This window comes from Stigmatopora nigra, chromosome 4 (genome assembly GCF_051989575.1).
Source record: "Stigmatopora nigra isolate UIUO_SnigA chromosome 4, RoL_Snig_1.1, whole genome shotgun sequence".
In the NCBI taxonomy this organism is placed as follows: domain Eukaryota; kingdom Metazoa; phylum Chordata; class Actinopteri; order Syngnathiformes; family Syngnathidae; genus Stigmatopora; species Stigmatopora nigra.
Window position 1 is genome coordinate 15,237,001 of NC_135511.1, and position 25,465 is coordinate 15,262,465.

A 25,465-nucleotide genomic window follows, 5' to 3' on the forward strand; every position below is an offset into this window, starting at 1 on the left:
CTGTAAAATAATCAAATATGTTTATGTTATCATGTGTTTAATAGAAATGTTTTTATTTTATTTTTTTTCTATTATATTTAGCTTACTTATAGAAAAATATAGTTTTTATTCCAGTTTGCCATTCTAGTGTTTTTTGGCAGATAACAGATCATAAAAATGGCACAGAAAATATGAATTCAAATTGTAATATTGGTGTCCTTTAAATTGTCATATAGTTTTTCTAACACTAGTATTTGAGCAATATTGACTAAGTCTGATAATACTAATAATTCAATATGACGCACTCACTACACAGTCACCTCTAGAGCCAGCCATTGTTGATGTTTTGGATTTTTTGTATAAAATCTTGCAGTGGGGGAGGAGCTATATGATGGAAGATTTTGTCAACTAAGATGGCATCTGCATATTTAACAGTATTGTTTCAGTTCAGGCGTTTGTGTTTTTTAATATCCGACAGTGGTGGTTTTTTGTTTTTGTTTTTCAGTTTTTTCCATATATAAGGCGCACTGGATTATAAGGCGCACTGTCTATTTTGGAGAAAATTTCAGACTTTTAAGTACGCCTTATAGTCGTGAAAATACGGTATATTGTCATGTATTTATTCTTATCTGTTTTAATTGTCACACTAATCCCATAATTTCAGTGTATCCCAGTTTCCAAGTGGTTAGCAGTTCCTGGCTCGCAGTTCCTGAATCCCGGGTTCAATCCAAGGTTTGGACCTTCCTATGTGGAATCTCCCTGGGCTTGTGTGAGTTCCCCTGGGTAACCAGTTTCTCCCACATTCCAAAAAACATCCATGGTAAGATAGATAGTTGAATGCCCTAAATTGCCCCAATGTGCCTGAATGGTTGCTTGTCTCATTATGCCCTGTGATTGGCTGCCTAACAATTCAGGATTTTTCCCGATAGATATCCGTAGTTGTCTGGAATAGCTTTAAGCACCCCCGCAACCCTCGTGAATTGGCAAAACAATGATGCTAAGAGCACAAGGATTGCATAAGTTCTATTTAATTATTTCACCTTTTTTTATGATGAAATTGTATATGGAGAGATCATAGTCAAGCCTTAGAATTCCACTATACTTTCCCATTCACGTCATTGCTCCGAGATTTAAAGCCTACGGTGCTGTGATATGGTAATTTGCGGCATCAAGGTCAACTTTTCTCATTTTTTCCCTCTCCATGTTCTTTGACTTCAATGGAACCATTTTGTGGAAATGCAGTACTTCTTGAAGTGTTTCATACGGGTTGCTGCTTCCATGTTCTTTAAACTGCGGCACTCCACAGGTCACCCTCAAGCTTTTCGAATTCGATCAGCGAAGCCGTTAATGTCAACAAAATATCAACAACTAAATATTTACGTGGATTAACAAGTGGAATTTTAAAAATCGATATTTATAAACCGAACCAAAGACAAATTCACTAAGGGTGGTTTCATACAGGCTTATAATTATATGTTGTGAGTAGACTAGTGTTTTGGCATTAGTCAAAAATCACTGCTGGAGTTTTGTAATAAAATGCAGCCCATTTTTTTTAGTGTCAAGGCTTGTTCACATTGTTGTTTGTATCCCTGTCGAAAGATTTTTGTGCGTGTGTATGTGTTTGTGTCATTTTGATAGGTTACGCTTTTAGACACCTGTGTAGAAAATGATTAATGCCAAAGGGCTTGCTCTTTCCAGGTGGAAAATCAACTATGGCAAATAAGGTCGAGGTAAACATTCACGACTTTGGTGTGAATGCAAAATTTAGTCTGGTTAAGAGATTTAGATTTTTGTTTTACCCTTTAAGGCACAGGTGTCAAAGTGGCGGCCCGGGGGCCAAATCTGGTCCGCCACATCATTTTGTGTGGCCCGGGAAAGTAAATCATGAGTGGTGACTTTCTGTTTTAGGATCAAATTAAAATGAAGAGTATAGGTGTATATTAAATTTCCTGATTTTCCTGCTTTTAAATCAATAATTGTAATTTTTAAATCATTTTTTCAGTGTTTTTAGTTCAAAAATTATATTGTAAAATCTAAAAATATATTTTAAAAATGCTAAAATAAACATTGTTTCAGATCTATAAAAATTGGAATATTTAGGGTTTTTAATCCAGTTCTTTTAATCCATTTATTAAAAAAAATCTTGCTTTAAGGTGAAGACAAGAGTGGCATGTATATGCAAGATGGAAGTTATGATATATTTCAATTTCCCGCTGTCATCCAAAAGGCAAACCTACCCACTGGGATTAGGATTGAAAATTTGACCGGATTACATCACAGTAGAATCAATATTTGTCCAGACAGTTCCCTCCAAACTACAAATGTCAAGTCAATATTGTTGCTAGACGTTCCAGCAGCAGTCAGTTTGATTGTAAAGATGTGCAAGAACATCTATACTCTTCATTTTAATTTGATCCTAAAACAGAAAGTCAGCACTCATAATTTACTTTCCCGGGCCACACAAAATGATGCGGCGGACCAGATTTGGCCCCCGGGCCGCCACTTTGACACATATGCTCTGGGACTTAACTTGTTTTTTGTCATTTGAGATTGAACCTGATTTTGAGTCACCATTCCCCAGACGTTAATCTCTAAAAGCAAGATTTTTTTTTTTATAAAAGAGAATGCAGGTTGCATTTGTGTCCCAACTCCCAAGATATCATCTCTCCGCAAAAAAAAAAAAAAATGCTGACGCAGGTCATGCGAAGGTGCTGAGAAAATGGAGGAGGCTAATTGAATTGTCAGACGAGCTCTGCTTTGCCATACACTAGTGTGTTCATTGGCTGCCCTCCAGGTCTTTAATAACACGGATGAATGGAATCTATCAGACCATGTCGTCAGGTCATAATAGGATATCAAGACATTTGTCTATTTTGGTGAACAAGTCGAATCAAAGCCATACATTTTGATCCAAGAATATATTCTCTATGGAACAGCCATCCAATACGAGTCTTGGTTTTATATTTACCATTTTTTTTTTAATCTAATTTTACATTTTTTAATATCTTGTCTTTGAACGCCTTCCAAATAGCAGCGTTTCAACTTCTTACTCACAGTAGAGATGTTTTTTTTTAGATGGAAATTTGGCTCCGAGTGGAGTTGGCTTGTCTTTTTAACGTCTGAAATTTTGATCAAAATAACATGTATTTAAAATAGATGAATTGAGAACTGTCTTTGGCTTTGGTTACCAACTTCAGTCAAAAACAGACTGGATAGGTGTCCTTAAGGGCCAAACTTTGTAGACCCCTTCCCTATAGGAACCATGTATCTGTAAAGATGAACATTTATTTGATTATATAAGCCTTGCAATTGCTCGCAGACTAGTCCATGATTTAGTGCACCGGCACTAAATCTGGTGCTCAGGTGCAGTAATCTAAAATACACATTGTAGAGTATAATCTGTGTTATACAACAGTTTTACACCGCACTTTCCTGATTAAAACACTCAACCAGATCTGAGTGTCATTATAACAGGATCATTTAATCCAAGGATGTCAGACTCGGGCTGCTTTAACGTAAACTTGATTTCACGTGGGATGAACTATTTTAGATATAATATTTAGATTTTTTGTTTAATAAATGGATTAAAAGAAATGGATTAAAATCCCTCAATATTCAGTTTTTATAGATCTGAAACAATGTTTATTTTAGCTTTTTTTAAAGATGTTTTTAGATTTTACAACTTAAATATTCCATTTTTATAGATCTAATACAATGTTTATTTTAGCTTTTTTTCTTAGTAAGGGAAAATTATTTATTTTATTAAAAGGAAACCACGTTTTTCTTTAATTATGTTCAATATTAAAGTGGAATACAGAAAATATTTTTATCTATTTTTAGATTTTACAAATAGTTTTTGAACTGAAAACACTGAAAAAATGGATTAAAAAATACAATTATTGATTTAAAAGGGGGACAATCAAAAAACGTAATATACATCTATATGTATCAATTTAATTTGATCCTAAAACAAAAAGTCACCACTCATGATTTACTTTCCCGGACCACACAAAATGATGCGGCGGGCCAGATTTGGCCCCCGGGCCCCCACTTTGACACCTGTGATTTAATGTTTCATATACATGGCCACCCAAACACTGTCACATACCTGTACATGACATGTCTGCAGGCTAAACCTGTTTGATGCCGGTCTACAACATCTTTCTTTAATCTTTCCAATCACTATCAGGCTTCAAAAAGCATCAACTCATATCAAGGTCAGAACACCGCAACAAATTCTCCAATAATATCTATTTAACCAAATAGTAAAAGTAGGGTGACCGATTGTTTCATAGCCATACTTGGTGTGGAATCTATAAATTCGTATTTAGGCTATTTTTCATGCTCAGCGCAAAGGCATTTTAAACCGAGTGGAGGTAATTTGTTGGACACGTGCTGGCAGGCGTATTTGAAAGTGGGTGGTTTGACCTGCTTTTGACATCAATATTGGATGCTTATTCTATTCCCTGACGTTTAAAATAGTTGATCTCGACCTCTTTGAAAACTTGGGTGCTATGGAAACAGAAAAACCTAAGCAAAAACTCCCATTAAATAGGCCAATAATTACTTTTAGTGACCTTTATATGTCAACAGACTCTGTACATTTATATTTACTCATAGTTAGTTTAATCGAATCAAATCCAGAACTTGTTTCATTGTTCACTTTACAAGCAAAATTTACAAATTAATGCCAAGCTAATTCACTTGTATAGATTCAAAATATCATAGTTTGTTGGATTTTTAAAAAAAAAAGTCGAATAGTCGACAGCATAGGTGTCAAAGTGGTGGCCCGGGGGCCAAATCTGGCCCACCGCATCATTTTGTATGGCCCGAGAAATTAAATCATGAGTGCCAACTTTCTTTTTTAGGATCAAATTAAAATAAAGATTATAGATGTATATTATATTTCCTGATTTTCCCCTTTTTAAATCAATAATTGCAATTTTTTATCCATTTTCGGTGTTTTTAGGTCAAAAAGCCTTTTGTGATTTTTCTTTAGAGTTCTGACACGATTGTTATTCATTGAACTGGTGAAGAATAAAGTGTTATTAAGGAAAAAAGATTATTTTGCTTCACTACTTTGCTCTAATATTCTAGACAGGGTATTGATTTGACCTACGGATTGCTCTCATTTGCAAATATCTGTCCCGCTAGAGAGTGATGGACTCTCTTGGCCCTGTTCGCACATCTCGGAATACAAATGAGTGTTCCTTTATCTATCAAATAATCAGGCTTGTCTGCTCAAACGTATGCAGTCACTGATGCCCTTGATGTCGTTGTTGGTGGATATTTGCACAACAAACAAACGTGATAGACAACGCTTGTCCTTTACTCCTCCAAGGAGGAAAAAGTATAGTTTCCTGCCTCTTATGGAGGCAAAATAGGGTTTGAAATGGTCATGGTAATTCAGAAAATGGGGTTAAAATGTATTATTTTTTAGGTGGAAAATTGGATTTAATGGAAACATCTGACTATGGTGCTCGGACGTTTGGTCGCCGGATGTTTAGCCGCCGGTCTTTTGGTCACCGGTCAAATGGTGACAGAGTACTGTTTAATATCTAAGTACTGTTTAATATCTAAGTACTGTTTAATATCTAAGTACTGTTTAATATCGGAGTACTGTTTAATATCGGAGTACTGTTTAATATCTAAGTACTGTTCAATATCTGAGTACTGTTTAATATCTAAGTACCGTTTAATATCTAAGTACTGTTTAATATCTAAGTACTGTTTAATATCTAAGTACTGTTCAATATCTGAGTACTGTTTAATATCCGAGTACTGTTTAATATCTGAGTACTGTTTAATATCTGAGTACTGTTTTATATCTAAGTACTGTTTAATATCGGAGTACTGTTTTATATCTAAGTATTGTTTAATATCCAAATACTGTTTCATATTTAAGTACTGTTTAATATCTAAGTGCTGTTTAATATCTAAGTACTGTTTAATATCTAAGTACATTTGACCGGCGACCAAAAGACCGGCGACCAAACGTCCGGTCATGCTGACTATCCATCCATCATCGCCTTTGCTATTTAACCAAAATTGCAGAGCAAATCGACAAAGAAATGCCACCAGACGGATGAAGAGACTAAAAAAAAAATACTGCAGTTTCAAATAATAGGTAAGAAGCTTCATTAAATGCATTCACTCATCGGCGCTTTGTCTTGAAGCCTGTTTGTGGACACACTGCATCAGTAGTGATTTATGGTTTGTTTGTTTGTTCAGGAGAGAGAAGGTTAGCCTTTGATACGCTCAAAAAATGGTGGCGCCAGGTGCTCTTGACTCAAATTGATTCTCTTTTTCGTCTGCTGGGGAGAAACGGAATCACTCAACCTTAAAGTTAAATTCAAATTTGAATGATGGCAACAACAGCACAGGGCATTCCAATTTTTGAATATTGTTTGTCATTTTTTCCAGTTGGGATGTTAATGGTGTCTTCCCTCAGTCTGCTACAACAAAGATTCTATGATAGTAAGCTATAAATCGTTAGTCCTGAGTCAATCAAATTTTTAAGAGGAATTTGTCATGGGTGGCGCCCTCTAAAGGCCAATGGATATGTGGAGGATACACTCCAATTAGTTTAATTTGGTTAATAAATGGATTTTTTAGTAAACTGTGGCAAATAAATATGTATTTATCGTTAGTTTTTGTGAAATTTTAAGATGGGCGGCTTATACTCGAGTACGTTCTATCATACAGAAATTAATGTGCTTTTTGTCTTAGCTCCTCCCACATTGTGGTCCAAATATTGACATTTTAGAGCTAAAAGAAGGATGCAACATTAAATTGGAGCCTTGCAATAGGATAGTCAAGTTTTTTGGGGGGTTTGTTTGTCTATTTTTATTTTTTTTATCATGGTAAGCCACGTATCCCTCCAGGCAAATAGGGCGAGAGTTGGGATGGATTCCAGCATCATCTTTATATTGTCTTGGCAATAGTCCTAAAACTAGCACCAAATACCCCTCAGCATCCTATTAAAGTGGAAGTCAGCACTTGATTAATGGAGAAGTGAAACAAGCACACTTGAGTCAGTCAAAGCACTATCTCTCTTTTTTGAGGAGACACTTTATAATTTATTCCGCTATAAAGATGCCACGTTGTCCCAAAAGGACCCGTGACTCACAAAAAAGAATTGAATACTTTCCTTGTTGCTCTTTTTGCCTTCTCCCCGCTTTGAAAGTTCTTAAAAAATAAGATGGAACAACTTATTTACAGCAATTTTTTTTCTCAAAAGGGACAGACTCGTGAACGAAGCTATACTTTCTGCTCCGTCGCCCTGATGTAGAATGACCAACTAGGGAAACCATTGCAAATAAATTTGGTCAGGAGCCTTTTTTATATGAAAACAACAACAAAATTGGCTTCTTACTTAGCAGCCACATTTTATCAGCTATCCAAAGCTATGATTCCCACATTTAATCATCGTCAAACTGTAGAGGTTTCTTGAAAATGTGACAGAAAAGTAATGCATATGGGATCTCCTGACCTCAACCAAATGGCCACTCTTTGTCCTCTTTATGCCTTTCTCCATTATTAACTTTCTTATTCCATCAAGTGCTATCTTTCTTCACTTGGGCTGATTTAAATAGTCTGTCCTTGGCTCTAAGGGTCTCCACATGTTCTAAGCCCATACCACTCATCCTCGAAAGGGCTGCGGAGGTTGCCGGAGCCTAACCCAGGTGTCTTCACCCTAGACTGGTCGCCATGCTGACTTTACCCTAGACTGGTCACCAGGTCAACTTTACCCTTAACAGGTCGCCAGGCAGACTTCACCCTAGACTGGTAGCCGGGTAGACTTTAGCCTAGACTGGTCGCCAGGCATACTTTATACTTGACTGGTCGCCAGGCATACTTTATCCTTGACTGGCCGCCAGTGAGACTTTACCTTGATTGGTTGGCAGGCAGAATTTACCCTTGACTGGTCGCCAGGTAGACTTTACCCTAGACTGGTCGCCAGGCATACTTTATCCTTGACTGGTCGCCAGTCAGGCTTTACCTTGACTGGTTGGCAGGCAGAATTTACCCTTGACTGGTCGCCAGGTAGACTTTACCCTGGACTGGTCATCAGGCAGAATTTACCTTGACTGGTTGGCAGGCAGAATTTACTCTTGACTGGTCATAATGTAGACTTTACCCTAGACTGGTCGCTAGGCCGACTTTACCCTTGACTGGTCACCGGGCAGAATTTACCCCTGACTCGTCACCAGGCAGACTTTACCCTAAACTGGCCACCATGCAGACTTTACCCCAGACTGGTCGTCATGTGGACTTTACCCAGTCGCCAGGCGGACTTTACCCTAGACTGGTCCCTAGTCACTCATAGCGCATAAAGAGAGACAAACGGCCATCCTCAGTGCCAATTATACCTTCACCCTCGGGTATCGAGCCCGCGACTGCCCGTATCGAAGTCAGGCGAGTGAACCTCTAGACGACGAGGCAGCTAGGGTGATGTAATTGAAAGAAAATAGCCCTAAAATCCATTGGAATGCTTGTTTTGACAGAACGAAGATGTGAAAGCTAGCCAGTGTCACAGAAGATTGTGATCGACTTTGGGAGTTTTGACTGTACAGTAGATGCGGCCTTGATGTAGTAAACCCCTGTCAGGCAGGATGTGAGGTAAGGCACTGCATTTTAATGAGAGGTCCTCAGGCATACTTGCAGAGAATTCTCAAAGCCAAAGCTTACTTTCATGCTTTTTTTTCTATATTTTCTCACTTTAATATCACCAGAATATAAGTGTGGTAAAGAAGTCATATGCAATTCAAACACTATGAATTTGAAACGTAAAGTTCAAAATGTGTTTTTCTATTTTTTTTTAGCTTCAAAAACAACTTTTTTATGGCTTCGAATGTCAGACATGCTTCAATATTAGAAAGCTTTATTTGTTACCTTTTCCTCACAAATATGCTTTTTCTATCTAACACACTGACATATACTTTGCATACATATTTTCTTTTCATATTTACTTGCATATTAGATGACAAACTTCCCCAAAAAGTGCTACTATGGACACTTTATGATTATAAATTACAAACAATTTGATAGCATAGTGCTTCTTATCTAATAAAAAATAAATACAACTGTATATTGCCAAGGTTTACAAGTCAGTATAATGATTTTTTTTTTAAAAAACACACTTCCTCCATAAATTTCATGTTCCATGAATAATTCTAAGAAACCATATGTCAAAATAATGCTAAATTTATGATGAATCACGCACATCCACCCATTGAATTAACATGCTTTCACGTAGAGCAGTGCTACAATTAATGAGCATCTTGAGACTTGAATATGATAGATCTGCATATGCATAATTCCCATACATAACATTTAGAGAATTTCTCAACCTTGTGTGTTTACATCAAACATGAGCAAACTACGGCCCGCGGGCCACATGCGGCCCACTAGGCCTTTTACTCCGGCCCACCGACATTGTCCAAATAATGTTTTTTTCCCCAAGATGGCGCCGTCACGTGGAAGCCAGTGGCAGTAGCTCTGTCCACTCTTATTAGTTTTTCGTGTTTTACAGCCCCTCTATCTTTTTTTAAATGACATTTTAATATTTCTTAATACATTCCTTTTTACTTTACTTTGTACTTTATACTTTTACTTTAATGATGGTTGATAAGTATGTTAATACTTTAGTTCTTTTTTCAGTTTATGTTTCATATGTACTGTTAACGGATGCACTTTTTTATGTGTATCATATCCTGTGCTGACCCCGCCCATCTTGTACTTTATACATTTTACTTTAATGATGAGTGATAAGTATGTTAATACTTTAGTCCTTTTTTCTGTTTATGTTTTATATGTACTGTTAACGGATGCACTTTTTTATATGTATCGTATCTTGTGCTGACTCCGCCCATCTATCAAATTTTTAAAGTCAATATGGCCCCCGGGCTGAAAACATTGCCCACCCCTGGTATACATCCATCTTTAAATCATGATGATATATAATATGATATAACAAACACCATATCTTCCGACTTTTAAAAAATGACTTCATTTTACCTAAAAAAAACATGCTTTCTTGACCAATACACTTTATATGACATCACTACCTTTTTTGACAACATCAATGAAAAATCCTCCCAAAACGATTGGACATTTTCAGCAGCCGCTGTGTTAAATCTGCAGTAGAGAAGGATAAAGAGGGGTGAAGGCCACCCGTCAAAGCAAGACGTGGTGACACTGATCAAAAAGGTCATAAAACAAAATGCCCCTTGTGACTTCTCAATGTGTGTGGGGAAAAAAAACAGGCAGGCTTCTAAAGCCAGCCATAGCCAGAGGTGTTTATAGCCAGAGGAGAGCAATCAAACTGTCATTTGTCAGATGATGGAACATAAGAGTCACACATCCACATAGCTCATATCGTTCAAGTATCCTGCACTTCACCTTGGCACTTGATCCTCGGATGCTTCAAAAGAAGAGATTAACACCAAGCACGCTAACATGACATTTAAGAAATATAAAAGGCACAGTTTACTTTGGATACACTTGGAGTGCCTTTAGAATTCTATTCTATTCTATTCATTTGTAGTTTTTTTAGAGCAAAAAAAACACTGCCTTAGCTGCACACTTTAAGGATGTCAATAGTTTAGTAATTTGATGATTGAAAGTATTTTTTACTACGTGTTAAAAAATGCTAATATATCCAACGACAAGCACTTTTTAATTTAAAAGGGGACATGACAGTTTTTTATCGATAATTAAAAATGATTAAAAAATGATTAAAAAATTACAATTATTGATTTATAGTGGGGAAAATCAGGAAATTTAATATACATCTATACTCGTCATTTTAATTTAATCCTAAAACAGAAAGTCGGCACTCATCATTTACTTTCCCGGGCCACACAAAATGATGCGGCGGGCCAGATTTGGCCCCCGGGCCGCTACTTTGACACACTTTTTCCATTTACCCAGGTTAAAAGATCATGGACTAGTACAGGGGTGGCCAACCAGTCAGAGACCAAGAGCCACATTTTTTACTGTGTTACCGCAAAGAGCCACATTTTTTTACTGTGTTACCGCAAAGAGCCACATCACACACATACCTTTGCTCAGCCAGATTTATTGTAAATGTCACACTCCAGCATAGTAATGACATAAATTGAATCCTACAGTACTAACAGCACAGGCCAGTCATTATCAACAATGAACATTGTGTGCACTGTCTCACACAGACAAACTCTCAGTTCAACCAAGTCAACAAGCAAAAATATAATAATTTACAATAGCGTTTTTCTTTTACTATGCATGTTACTTAGTGGGACTTCTGTCATAAAATCAGAGCCTATTTTTGCGCAACATTCGCTCCTTGTGAGCTGTCATTTATTATGAATGGCTTTTAACTAGCGTGCCCACCACGTGGGTGTACACCTCGTTCTGCTATTGGCTGCTCCCGGCTCAGCACTCTCGCCATTGGTCTGCCTCGCAGGGGGTGTGGCTTTTTCAGCCGACGCTCGATCTTTGGGATACCTTTTGTGTGCGCGACGCCATTCATTGTCGCTTCTGGTTCACGGGAGCTCTCCCACTCTGTTAAAAACGTTTACTCAAATGACCTTACTCCTACTGGGAAACTTTGAGGTATTTTCATCCCAAGCACATGCGCATTGGACGAAAATACCGTATTGAACTCAAGCGAAGCGCACACGCAAATAAAAATAAAACACAAATACAAACTTTGATATGGACGTAAGAGCCGCATGAAACCGGGCAAAGAGCCGCATGCGGCTCGGGAGCCGCGGGTTGGCCACCCCTGGACTAGTAGATGAACTATTTGGGGTGTTGATAAGAACAAGAACACTTTATCGCTTTGTGATCTTTAGCTAGCTGTGCTGTACTTTAAAGAATACATTTGATTTGTATAGACAGTCATTATCTATTCGAAAAGGTCAACGGGTTTGGCTATTACCCGTAATCAAACATCTAATTTCTCAGAAATACACTTTGACCTGATCTTCAATCGCTCTTTCTTCCTCTTGCTCTCATCTGGAGTTCATCTAGAAGCCAAGGCTGTCCTGTCAACCCCTGAAAATTCCAAAGTATTTATTTTTTTTGACCCATCAGGGCATTTAGAAAATCGTTTGTTGCGTATAGAGGCTTTAAGGATTAGACTGTTTTCTGGTTGCCTTGGAACTGACAGATTATTTTTTAGATGGCCTCAGTTTAACTGATGCTGACTTCTTGCATTGTCAAAGGAAATACAAGATGATTTTTGTTCACTTCTTCACAACCGCCAGCTTTACATTCCCCAGAGGCTTCATCCACTTTAAATTCATTTCTAATGAGTATCAAAATAAACTTAATTTATAAAATGAGTGCACTGAACACAACAGTTGGCATTTGGGACTTTTAAAGGATACCCAAGGCCTTTTCAAAGTATTACTGTCGAGGGTACAACTTCAATCTAAAACCCTCCAGGGACCTACATTAACCTCACCATTTGTAAAGCGTAAACAAAATGGCGGCCTGGGGGCCAAATCTGGCCCGCCGCATCATTTTGTGTGGTCCGGGAAAGGAAATGATGAGTGTTTTAATATCAAATTCAAATGAAGAGTATAAATGTATATTTAATTTGCTAATTTTCCTCCTTTTAAATCACTAATTGTAATTTTTAAATCATTTTTTTCTGTGTTTTTCAGTTAAAAAAAATCTGTAAAATCTAAAAATATATTTTAAAAAAATCAAAATAAACATTGTTTTAGATCTAGAAAGATAGAAATATTCAGGGCTTTTAATAAAATTCTTTTAATCCATTTATATAAAAAAATTATCAGCCTTTGTGTGTCTATTTAAACCCTGTATGTTTGTTAGTGTTAGTTGGATGGTCTACCTTGTTTGATTCATGTCAAGTTTCCATGCCAAGTTCCTCGTTACCTCTTTCCAGGTTTGATTTTGTTATTTGATGCCAAATCCTTGTAATTTTTTGGAAGATTCCGGCCCTTAAGTAATTAAGGTTTTGTGTAGATCACATTTTCCTAAAAGATCTCACGACTTTATAACATATTAAAACCACTATTACCACTACTCTTGAAATAACTACCATTATTGTATATTTGAGCAAAAACCAAGTAGAAACCAGTAATGCTAACAAAATATTATATATTGTAACCCAATATATATAAAGGTAAGTGTAGTTATTTATTCAGTAACTTTATATAGGTTAGGTCCAATAAAATTTCTCTATTAACATTGTAAGACTATTACCATGAATCTTTTTACATGGAAAAAGTGTCAAAACAAATAGTTGGTGATGCAAATTGATTTAAAAATAAACATGTTTATTATATTACATGTTTATAATCAATAAGAGCCTGTATATACTGCCAAAAACAAAAGGCTACCTCATCGTTGCTTACCTCAGGCTAAAGTTGCATGCAATTAATCTGCCTGAGCAAATTTATGATGGCGGTGTCAATTTCTAAATGATGCACCACAGATGAGAGAGCCAACTCGGATGAAAAAAAAAAATGAAATTTTAATCCCTAGGAAAGAAAATGAATTAAATTCCCTTTGGGCTTCTATGCATTTCATTCAAATGTGAATTGATCTGAAAGGATGCTGTAAGGGGAAGTTAGCTATGAATGACAGATGAAATGAATTGAAATTTTTCATTAAACTGAATTAAAATACATTCCGCTAAACTATTGTTTAACATTCAAGTAGCATACATACTTATTGAAGTATATTCCCCCGAAAAAAACATATTCCCTCATAATATAAGCGATCAATTCATGCTTTGAGCAAATGTTTATCTGTAAAAAATCATAACTTATTCATTCCATGTATTTTTGATACACACATAGAATGAATATGAATCCAATTATCTATGAGTGGCTTAAAAAAAAGGTAGCATTATGTATTCAAGTACACTTATTTCCATGTCGAATGGGATAAGGGCTAGTTATCCATAAGGGGTTACCACGGTAACGGCAGAGATAAAGGAATGCCGTAATCAATAATGAATATCTAGCAGATCATAGCTCAACGGGCAAAAGAAGTCCCGAATGAAACAATTCCACTTGACATGCATACAAATATATTTCATATCACAGTAAATGTCAGAGAAGGATTAGGATCTATATTAGGATGCTGATTGAGCTTTTTAAATCAAATGCATTTGATGCCGACATAATCCTGAAAACAGCAGAAAAGTGACAGCTGGAGTTTCAATGATTGTTGCCAAAGAGGACTAAATAGCATGCATGTTGACAGTCTTCTTCAACAATGGCGTCCGTTTGTTTGTCTGTCCCAGCAGGTTTGGCTTTATCTGAGCGCTCAATGTATTCTACGTTATTTATTCATTCATTTCCAAGCAGCCAAGTGCTGTCACTTTGATGAGCGGGAGCTGGAATTGGCCAATTGTTTCCTCTCAATAGGACAAGTCTTACATGGAACTCAACTCAAATGTTTTTTCCTGGTCGTTGTTGTGGTTTTTTAGGCGCACTTGTCATAACGGTATTGTCGTCGTGGACTCGATTTCTACTGTCGGACTTTGTTTCCTTTTTTTGTTTATAGTTTTTACAGGCATTTTATATTCTTCAACTGTGTGGGAGTATAATTGACCAGAATTAAAACACTAAAACTGAAATGATTATTGGATAAACAGCTACTCGAGTGAAAGGAACAAACATTTACATGCTATTTTGGCATTTAGAGACATTATCTAAAACGTTTTTGGACTTTTTATTTACTCTTACTTAATTGTATAATACTTGAATAATGACAATAAAGAATTCAATTAAATTTAAATTTTATGCTTGTGGTAAATGTAATTTGCTGAAGGAATATTTTATCTATGTTGACTACTTGTTTTTATTATTTTTATTATTAGGAGTAGGAGGAGTGGTAGTAGTGGTAGTAGTGGTAGTAGTGGTAGTAGTGGTAGTAGTGGTAGTAGTGGGAGTAGTGGGAGTAGTGGGAGTAGTGGGAGTATTGGGAGTAGTGGGAGTGGTGGGAGTAGTAGTGGTAGTAGTGGGACCAGTAGTGGTAGTAGTGGGACTAGTAGTGGTAGTAGTTGGACTAGTATTGGTAGTAGTGGGACCAGTAGTGGTAGTAGTGGGACTAGTAGTGGTAGTAGTTGGACTAGTATTGGTAGTAGTGGGACTAGTAGTGGTAGTAGTGGGGGTATATTATTAGTATTATTCGTAGTGGTAGTAGTGGGACTAGTAGTGGTAGTAGTGGGACTAGTAGTGGTAGTAGTGGGGATAGTATTATTAGTATTACTAGTAGTGGGAGTAGTATTATTAGTATTATTAGTAGTGGGAGTAGTATTATTAGTATTATTAGTAGTGGGAGTATTATTATTAGTACTATTAGTAGTAGGAGTAGTATTATTAGTATTATTAGTAGTGGGAGTAGTATTATTAGTAATGGGAGTAGTATTATTAGTATTATTAGTAGCGGGAGTAGTAGTATTAGTAGTATTATTTATTTTTAATTGTTTATGATGTATCTGTTTGTTTGTTGTTGTTATTTGGCCACTTCATGCTGAAGCTTTAAATCTCGTCATAGTTTTAAAATGACAATAAAAGCATTCAATTCAATCAGCATTTAAAAATAATCGATAATCTTGGTTCCATTATTGTCTTTAAAACTAACAAAATGGCTGATAACTATGAATATATTTTCTGTATTCAATTTGCTTAGCTTGAAATGCACAGAAGGAATTAATGTGACATTAATTAAATAGCAAGCTGCTCAGTTGGATTTAACAGCAAATAAACATAATTCATAATCTTTCCTGCAAAAAAAAATGCTTATGGCTGGCAGTTTGGGGTTACATTATTTCTTGCTTATCAAATTCAGCTAAGAATATTGCTTATAAATTTATATCCGTCATAGTTAAGCCTGACAAAATATGACTTGAAAACTACTTTCTTGCCACGCAAGAACTGTCAAATTCCTCCGCATATTCTCTGAATTTTTTTATCCAGCTGAATAACAAACAAGGCTTTTTTTTCTTCAAACCGCTTCTGAAATCAGGCTTATCTGTATGCATGAATTTCGTGAGGGCAATTGGGAATTCAGAGCCTTCTTACCTATCTGATGGGATAGAAGAGAACAAATTTTCACTCTTATTTTTTTCTTATTTCCGCTATATTTTTTCCTTCCATCTTCTTGCCAGTATCTTGGTTACCATGGTGAGGCCGTTAAGAGTTAAGGAAACTGTGTTCCCTGTCACTCAGGAGGAAGAACTATAATCATCTTTTATTTTCTTGTGAAGTCACAGAATGAATAAAGAGAACAGAGCGCTTCGCCACCTTTAGAAAATCGCTTTGTTGAGCAGTGGTGCATTGCACGTAGATATTGCTTCTGTCAGTTACTGCTATTTATGCCACATGTAATCAATTTCAACAAATGTTGGAGTTTGAGTAAGTTTAAGAAAGGTTACGGAGTTTAGAAAGTTGGCATAGCAATAATCAAAACATGTTTCTATAGTCTTTTGGCATAATGAAATAAAGTTAAAGTATTTTATTCATGGGAATAAAGGGGGAGATCCTGTTAAAATGACTTTCACGTGATAGATCGTTGCTCAAAGTATTAAAAGAACACCCTTAGGGGGTGCCGTAGTGAATTTGATAGATTGAATTTCACTGAGTTAAACTCCTAGTCATTTTTTTTGGTCAATGAAACCAAGAAAAGCACAAAACCCGGTTTTAATCTCATTTCACTGTTGGTGAGGAGTAGGTTACTGAAAGTAATGTAAACGAAAGGCAGTCTTTTTATGAAGAAATTAAATTGGTTGCCAGACATTTGGTAGCCGGACGTTTGACAACATGACAGAGAGTTTACTGTTGAAATCAGATCTCAAAATTATATTCATGAGAGTTTAATATCTAAATATCTACTGTTGAAACCAGCTCTCAAATTTATATTCAGCCGGGCGACCAATCCTCCGGGCGACCAAACTACTGGGTGACCAAACGTCCCGGCGACCAAACGTCCGGGCGATCAAACGTCCGGGCGATCAAACGTCCGGCGACCAAATGTCCAGTTCTTAACCTTGTCTCAGCTGCCAAACCAAACCGAATTCTACATTAGCTTCAACTTTTAAGTGCCAAAACATTTTTATTCTGTTATTCTAGTAGTCATGAATAATTGTGACTCTTAATAATTGATTTTTTTAACACACTTTCCCAAGATGCTATCATTTAATTCAATTAATCTGTAGAAATCCATGATAATAGGAATTTAAGTATGCAAATCACAATTTTCTTGGACTTTTTAATATGGAGAAATCATGTTTAAACCAAAACAAAATTACACCAATTATGTACTCAGCCATTGTGTCATATCAATTATGTCAACGCACATGCTCAGTGATTGACTTGAGCACAGGTGCATGTAATAAAGCGTATTAATTACATCATAAAGAAAAGGTGCATTCTCGCATTTGAAACTCTAAAAAAAAACATCATTTTTGATCAAATCACTGCTTCTTGATGGAAATTTCTTAGAAACAATAGTTTTATTTTACATTTCTCCTCCGAGAAAACGAAATTTCGCGTTGTTCTTTTCAATTTACAATTTTACGCAGGGATGCACTGATAATGGCGCAAAGGGAAATTAACTCAATTGGAATAGTTCCTTTCAGCAACAACAGTTTAAAAACTTACATTTATAGCAATACAAACTTCACTGAAAGGACTGTATTTTCACGACTATAAGGCGCACTTAAAAGTCTTAAATTTTCTCCAAATAGACAGTGCGCCTTATAATCCAGTGCGCCTTCTATATGGAAAAAAAAACAGAAAACCAAAAACGAAAAACCACCACTGTCGGATTTTAAAAAAACACAAACGCCTGAACTGAAACAATACTGTTAAATATGCAGATGCCATCTTAGTTTACAAAATCTTCCAACATATAGCTCCTCCCCCACTGCAAGATTTTATACCAAAAAAATCCAAAACATCAACAATGGCTGGCTCTTGAGGTGACTGTGAGTGCTTCATACCTGGAAGTCAATAGCAATTACCGTATTTTCAAAACTATAAGGCACACTTAAAAGTCTTAAATTTGCTCCAAAATAGACACTGCACCTTATAATACAGTGCGCCTTATATATGGAAAAAATGTCATTCATTGAGGGTGCGCCTTATAATGCGGTGCGCCTTATAGTCGTGAAAATACGGTATAATACATGTTTTTTTTGGATGGAGCAAAGTTCACACAGTAAGCCTAGATTTCTGAAGTGTAACATCAATTTGAGGGTGGATGTTTAGGGCTTGGTGCAAGGTGTTATGGGAATATTGGACCCCAGTCGCACTTTACAAATACACAAGCTAGCACTTTGCTGCCCAGACCCTTCAAACACGCTCCTGGCTGTCGACTATCTCCCAGGGGCAGGCCGCAGTGGTATATGAGGGATTAAGCCTTTTCATGAAGCATTTTATGGGCCAAAGGTGTGTTTGATAGCGCTTATTTGTACCATATTCAGCAGCCACTTGGAACTTTTAGCATGCAATGCCTGCAGCTTTAGACTTTGTAGGATTCATATTTTATATACTTTGTCATCACTCACGTTTATATAGAGGAATAAAGGCCAGGAATATTATGAACAATAAAATGAAGCGTGAATTATTATTCTTTAACTCGATATTGGGCACTTAAAGGATAGGATATTTTAAAATGACAGTTAAATTAGGTTTATTGGAGGGCTATTGGAGGGTCATTGACTATAGTGTAATTCTTTTATGCATTTTAATTGTATTTGTGTGGGTTTTATTTGATATTTTATTGAGCTGTAAGTTTCGAGGCCTGTTTGTTATTAATGACGCCCTTTGTTTTAGTGGTTATTTTTGCATAATCGCTGTACAATATTTTCTCTAATAAATGGGATGTTAGCACATTCTATAATCAAAATATTTTAATAACAGGTCCAAATGATTTGAAGAATAAATTAAATAAATAAAACTGTGTTCTTATATTTTTCCTCATAAAGAGTATGTCACATTAAGGGTCAGGTAGATGGACGTGACCTGGATTTGAACCCGGAACCCCAGAGCTGTGAGGCCGACGCACCAACCACTCGCATTATTTAGTATGTATACTTTTCCAAATACTGACCTTCTAACCTCTATGTTTTAAAATGAAAACAATAACTTAAACAGTCATCTGCATAAATGCTGTTACGGCAGTTCCTCATTTATTGCACAATTTTGTACAATTAAAAATCACGTTGACCCATGTGTGATAAATTACTCCTGCGTAAAACCCATTTGTTAAGGTCTTATCTGAAAGGCTGCAAAAGGGAGCTGGATTAATCCATTATCACAAACCACACACTGTTACAGTATTTAAACGCTGTCCATGGTGCTGACCAGTGGAGTCTTATTTTGAAACCTGTGCGATTTCTGCCACCGTGTGGTTAGGGGTTTGTCCAAAAAATATTAGAGTGGAAGTGAGGTTCCCGGATGTGAACTGTGTTTCTACCCGACTTACATTTGTGATGCACTGCAGGCTCCAGTGTGTTTACCTCGTCTAATCTTGTTTGGTAAGATTGATTGCTATTTTTGTTTTCGTTTTTATATATAGCGCTGCATTAAAAATAATTTGAGAATATTTCATTTGCTCCTGCTCTGACTGCACACGTTACTGATCAAGGGCTAACGTTAGCCCTAGATTTCATCATAATGCCGGGTTACCTTGCACCTACACGTGAATGTAAATTTTAAATTAAATACACAAAGGTATAATGGATGGTACTGAAATAGTCAAAATTGAAACGCTTTAAATCATTTATTATTATGGATTTTAAAAGTTAATTATTTCGCAGGTGCTCGGTCACCTTGCATGTGGATGATGTTTAATTGGGGAATATTTGTGATATAATTATTGCATCATCATGACTATTTTAAGGCACTACCAACACTAAATATTAAATATTTCCATTTGTTCATCCCACATAACTAGTTGTATTAGTAAGTAATATTATGCCCAGCAATGTTGCAAAAAAATCGGCTATTAAAACTTACTAATCGAGTCTTTATCCCATGAGAAGGAAAGTTATTATATTTGTATTTAAAAACAATAACCCCATAAATACTTGCCGTTTGCATCTTATGTATGGACATTACAATTTCAGTTATGTTAGCCACATATATAATAATACTTTCATGAAGTAATACTATTAATGAATGATATTTTTTAATATGCACTCTGATGATGACCCCCATACTACTTGTCTTTAAAAATCTTTATTTTCCCTTTTTTGCACTACTAGGAACTCTGCATTTTCGGTGTTCACCTCTATCCATTTTTGTAAACCAATGGACTGATATTAGCCCACCAAGATGTTGAACGATATTCCTCGAGAGGCTCTTCTGCGGCCATTGACCAGAACCGAGGTGGTGGGCATGCTCTTGAGGCTGACCATCTTTGGAGCGGCCACCTACTACAGCATTAAATGGGTTGTGGATGCAATGGACCCTACTGCTAAACAGAAAAGTCAAGCCAAGAAAAGGGTATTTTTCCTCAATTATTTTACTCTATTTTTATGTATGACCCAATATAAATGATAACTATACCCACAGGCGGAGCAGGTTATGAAAAGAATTGGTGTTGAGGGGGTCAAACTAACTGAGTATGAGATGAACATTGCATCACAACTAGTGGATCCGCGAACAATGAAGGTAAGGGTTAGAGATCATCCACATCATCAGTTGTTGCCAATAAGCGTAAAAACCCCAATTTTAATGACCACATCTGGGCAAATTGCAACTCATCAACGCCAGGCAATGATTTATAAGGCAGCTTTTAATATGTATTTGTTTTGTTGCAGGTGTCTTGGGGTGATATAGCAGGTCTAGATGAGATCATCAATGAGCTCCAAGACACTGTCATTCTGCCCTTTCAGAAAAGGCACCTTTTGGCTGGATCCAAACTGTTTCAGCCACCTAAAGGTAACTTTCACTGGTTCTAAACAGAGTGACATTGAACAAACACTTGTAGTTACACCTTGTAGCAATTATGATAGAAAATTATACTTTGTTTATATTAACTCACCACTCACGGACAGGATTGTTGTGGTAAAAAGTTTCACAAGGTAACATCTAAAAATTCTCCTCTCATTCTGTAAGAATTAAGTCTAAATATGTTTTTGTTTATTTTATATTGTTTATGCATTAATAATTGCCAGGAAACCATTCATTGCTTCCTTGGTCTTTTATTTATACAGTAATGATGATCTGGAGTACCGTATTTTCCGGACTATAAGTCGCATTTTAGAAAAATAATTTGGTGGCTTATGTATGAAATGATTTACACATTATGATATGTTCATATTGCCTTTTAAATATTCAATAATAATAGTTTATCAAATAAAATTCGCCTCCAACATGTCATTGTGCATTTTTGGGGTAATTTTATAGTCCAAAAATACATTATAGTAGGGTTAGGGTTACGTCATGTTCCCAATTAGCATTAAAATTTTGATTAATCTAGTATTTTGTAAAAAATGAAGTATACTATGACTTTTTTTGTCAGCCACTCTATAACTGTGTACTGTGTCTTTTTGCAATTGTGTGGTGTTGACATTGAAAGAACCGTAAAAAGCTGAACAGAATAATAGACGATAAAAAATAAAAAATAACGTTGCCCTGTTACAATTGTGTCCTTGCAGGTGTTTTATTATTTGGTCCTCCAGGATGTGGGAAGACCATGATCGCTAAGGCAACAGCCAAAGCATCTGGCTGCAAGTTTATCAACCTGCAGGCATCCACTTTGACCGATATGTGGTACGGAGAATCGCAGAAGCTGACAGCTGCTGTATTTTCTTTGGCGGTCAAACTCCAGCCCTGCATCATTTTTATTGACGAAATTGGTGAGTGGATGTAACAAAATGAATGTCGGCACACACACACAAAGGTCATTTTTGTCCTGACAATAGCATCACAGGCCCATAGATTGCAAGTGTATAAGAAGAATTAAAGTAGAATGAAAGCTAAACCGTGTACTATAGCGGTTAAAATTCACCTAATATAGTAATAGTAATATACAGTGATATTATTTTTATCATGTATATTTCAATGCATGGGAAAACTGGATTTTACTATTGGATTTTAAGTGGTTTTCCGTTCCCTAAATTGTAATGTTTAATCTTTCAATGAACTCTTGAATTTAACAATCATTGTGTCTAATGGGGAAACATCTTTTAATCCCACTTTGATCTTCAGAATGAATAATTCATGTTTTTGTCTCCATCAGAATCTTTTCTCAGGAATCGCTGTAGCCTTGATCATGAGGCCACCGCCATGATGAAGGCTCAGTTCATGAGCCTGTGGGACGGCTTAGAAACAGCGTCAGCCACTCAGGTAACACTTTCACACTGTAGTTTCAATACTGTCATTTTCCTTCAACTGTATACCCTCCATTTCTAAATATTAAAACATTACAGTATTTACCTTTGCATATAATAGTGTCACGTTTAATATCTACACTTCTTGATATTTTATGGATGCAAAAACGCACATATGATATAAATCACGTGTCAAAGTGGCGGCCCGGGGGCTAAATCTGGCCCGCCGCATCGTTTTGTGTGGCCCGGGAACAAACATCATGAGTGCTGACTTTCTCTTTTAGGATCAAACTAAAATAGAGTATTGATGTATATTAAATTTCCTGATTATCCCCCTTTTAAATCAATAATTGTAATTTTTTTCATCATTTTTTGTGTTTTTAGTACAAAAATCATTTTGTAAAATCTAAAAATACAGTCGGTGCCAGATGGCTTGAACAGAAAGAGCCGCCAAGCTGCCCCCACCCACAGGAAAATTTAGCATCCCCTAAGACACCGAAAAAACTGAATATTTAAGGCTTTTGATTCAGTTCTTATAATCCAATTTAAAAAAATCTAAATATTATATCTAAAATGGTCCGGCCGACATGAAATTGAGTTGATGTTATGATCCGCGGATTTTAGGGAATACTGTATATCTATGATTGAAGGTATATCTTTGTAATAGTGGCATATTTTAATTGCTCTCTGTTAGTTGTGGCTATGTGCTCACAGTGTGTCATATACAAAAATCCTTTATTTTGTATTACAGGTCATGATCATGGGGGCAACAAACCGGCCCCAAGATGTGGACGCTGCTATCCTACGTCGAATGCCCACAACATTTCACGTCGGCCTTCCAGTAAGTATCTTATTCAGTCCAGAACATTTCAGTTTCTCAGTAAAATGCATTTTTTTTTAAAGCCACTTAGTATTTTCCTCATGATGTCATCACAGCATGATTACACTCCAAAATTATTCATTAACTTCAACTATTTCTCTGCAGGACTCAAAACAAAGATATGACATCCTCCGCTTAATATTAGCAGAAGAAAATGTAAGATAAAATTCACTCAATATTCATTGTGAATCTGGCAATTGTTTTTACATGTTTTTATTCGACTTTCTTTTGGGCAGTTGAGCCACACTGTTAATTTAAAGGAGATGGCTGAAAAAACGGAAGGCTACTCCGGTAGCGACCTGCGAGAACTTTGCCGCGATGCCGCCTTGTACAGAGTTCGAGACTACGTCCGCAAGGAACAGATGAGGCAAATTGCTCAGCAGTTGGGAGACGTCCAAGAACAGGAAAAGTATGACAAGAACAATGTTCTCTCTATTTTTCATTGGTCTGGGCAGAAAGACAACCTCCCTGAGCACACTGAGTACCAGTGTGAGTGACAACATCATTGCTCGCTATGGGCACACCAGTATCACACCTGCCATAAGCAGGTGCATGTCAATGTTCCCTCTAATTTTTCATGTAAAACATGCTGTAAAACACACAAAAAAACATAAGAGTGGACAGAGCTACTGCCACTGGCTGCCCCGTAAATGGCGCCATTATGGGGAAGGGGTTTTAAAAAAAGTTTGGATTTTATTTACTGCGCGCCATATGATTGCTACTGCGCAGAGAAGACGAGAATAGTGCGCAATTACGCACATGCACATTTTAGAGGGATCATTGGACATGAATAGTCTGTCTATAGTATCATTTATCATGCTGATACTGGGGGAGTACACCAACACATCCCTATTTCCAAAAATATAGAGAATTTAACACAGTTACTATGAAGACCCGAATAATAGTAGGCACTGGAATAATAGTAGGGAGTGGAAAATTCCAAATGAATTAATAGTAGGCACTGGAATAATAGTAGGGAGTGGAAAATTCCAAATGAATTAATAAGAGTAGGCACCGGAATAATAGTACTACTACTACTAATATTCATTATTTTTGGAATTTTCCACTGCCTACTATTATTCCAGTGCCTACTATTATTAATTATTTTGGAATTTTCCACTCCCTACTATTATTCCAGTGCCTACTATTATTCGGGTCTTCATAGTATATGGGTATTTGTCCTAAGTCACTATAAAATTGTCTTTCTTTTAGCCTTCTAGATGAAGATAGCTTACGTCCAATCACCCAACTTGACCTCCATTTTGGCCTGGACAAGATGAGGGAGTCCAAACGGGGAACAGCGAATATGTTGCCGACTGTGTCTGAAGTTCCGCTGGACTGAACGGCTTTTTAAGCTGATCAAGTACCAACATATGAAGTATCCTTTTTGTTGTCACACATATCTTTTTCAAATGGAGGTGGAACTGGGTTTGCAGGTCATAGGTCAAATTGTGCGAGATACTTCCACTACTCGCATTGACCTTTATCGCTACTCTGGTTTAGATTGTAGTTTTGCATGTTTAGAAACACAAGCAGTAGATCAAATTATGTATAATATTGTAAGCAAAGGGAGTAATGTGTTTTGGGGAATTAGTTTTGCTGCATCGGCATGTTGTTGTTGTTTTTTTTGTAGAGATCTTTAATGTCGGATGTTTGGAAACAATAAGTTGTTCGTGCCCAACATGAATAATAACTGCTCCATTCAGAGAACTAGAATATTAATGCATATGAATGAGGCTTCTGGTTTCTAAATGGTGATTCATGGCAACAACTAAAAAAGACACTAAGTATTACAAAATATGCAATCTGCCACTGCAGTGATTTTATGTAAATTGTCTTGGTAAACAACATTGAGGATAAGCGTTATCAAAATGGATGATTCGATATCCTAGATGATACAGTAGAAGGACAAAGTTGGCCTAAGTATTTTCTGCTGTTGTACATCGTTAATACAAATACTACTTTTGAAAAGGTAAGTCAATTTTTTTAAATAGAAATGACATTGCTAATAGAAAGTCTATCTAGTTTTCAAGCATTGACATTAAAAATGGATTTACCAGATTTAATTCTCATACATATTCATTTTTCTTTCTCATCAGTAAAGCCATTTAATGTTATCCATTAAATTCCACCAGTCATGGTTTGAATTTAATTTACAAAAGAAGGGAGTTAAAATAAGAAACAACTACTAATAAACATTCAGGAAGGACCAAGCAAAAGCACTAAGGTATGTTTATATACTACTCATGTCCAGAAATGTAAAATATTGACACTCGCATGTTGGTCACCAC

General features: G+C 36.4%; 1 protein-coding gene across 1 annotated transcript; it reads left to right on the top strand.

Annotated features, from left to right (window-relative positions):
* The first annotated feature begins 20,226 nt into the window (after positions 1-20,226).
* LOC144195371 (outer mitochondrial transmembrane helix translocase-like) lies at positions 20,227-25,235 on the top strand. The gene is made up of 9 exons (XM_077714964.1): positions 20,227-20,462; positions 20,532-20,630; positions 20,780-20,900; positions 21,620-21,820; positions 22,204-22,310; positions 23,046-23,135; positions 23,280-23,330; positions 23,411-23,583; positions 24,387-25,235. The coding sequence occupies exons 1-9, from the start codon at positions 20,292-20,294 to the stop codon at positions 24,514-24,516; spliced, it is 1,143 nt and encodes a 380-aa protein (XP_077571090.1). The 5' UTR covers positions 20,227-20,291; the 3' UTR covers positions 24,517-25,235.
* The last annotated feature ends 230 nt before the right edge of the window (positions 25,236-25,465 follow it).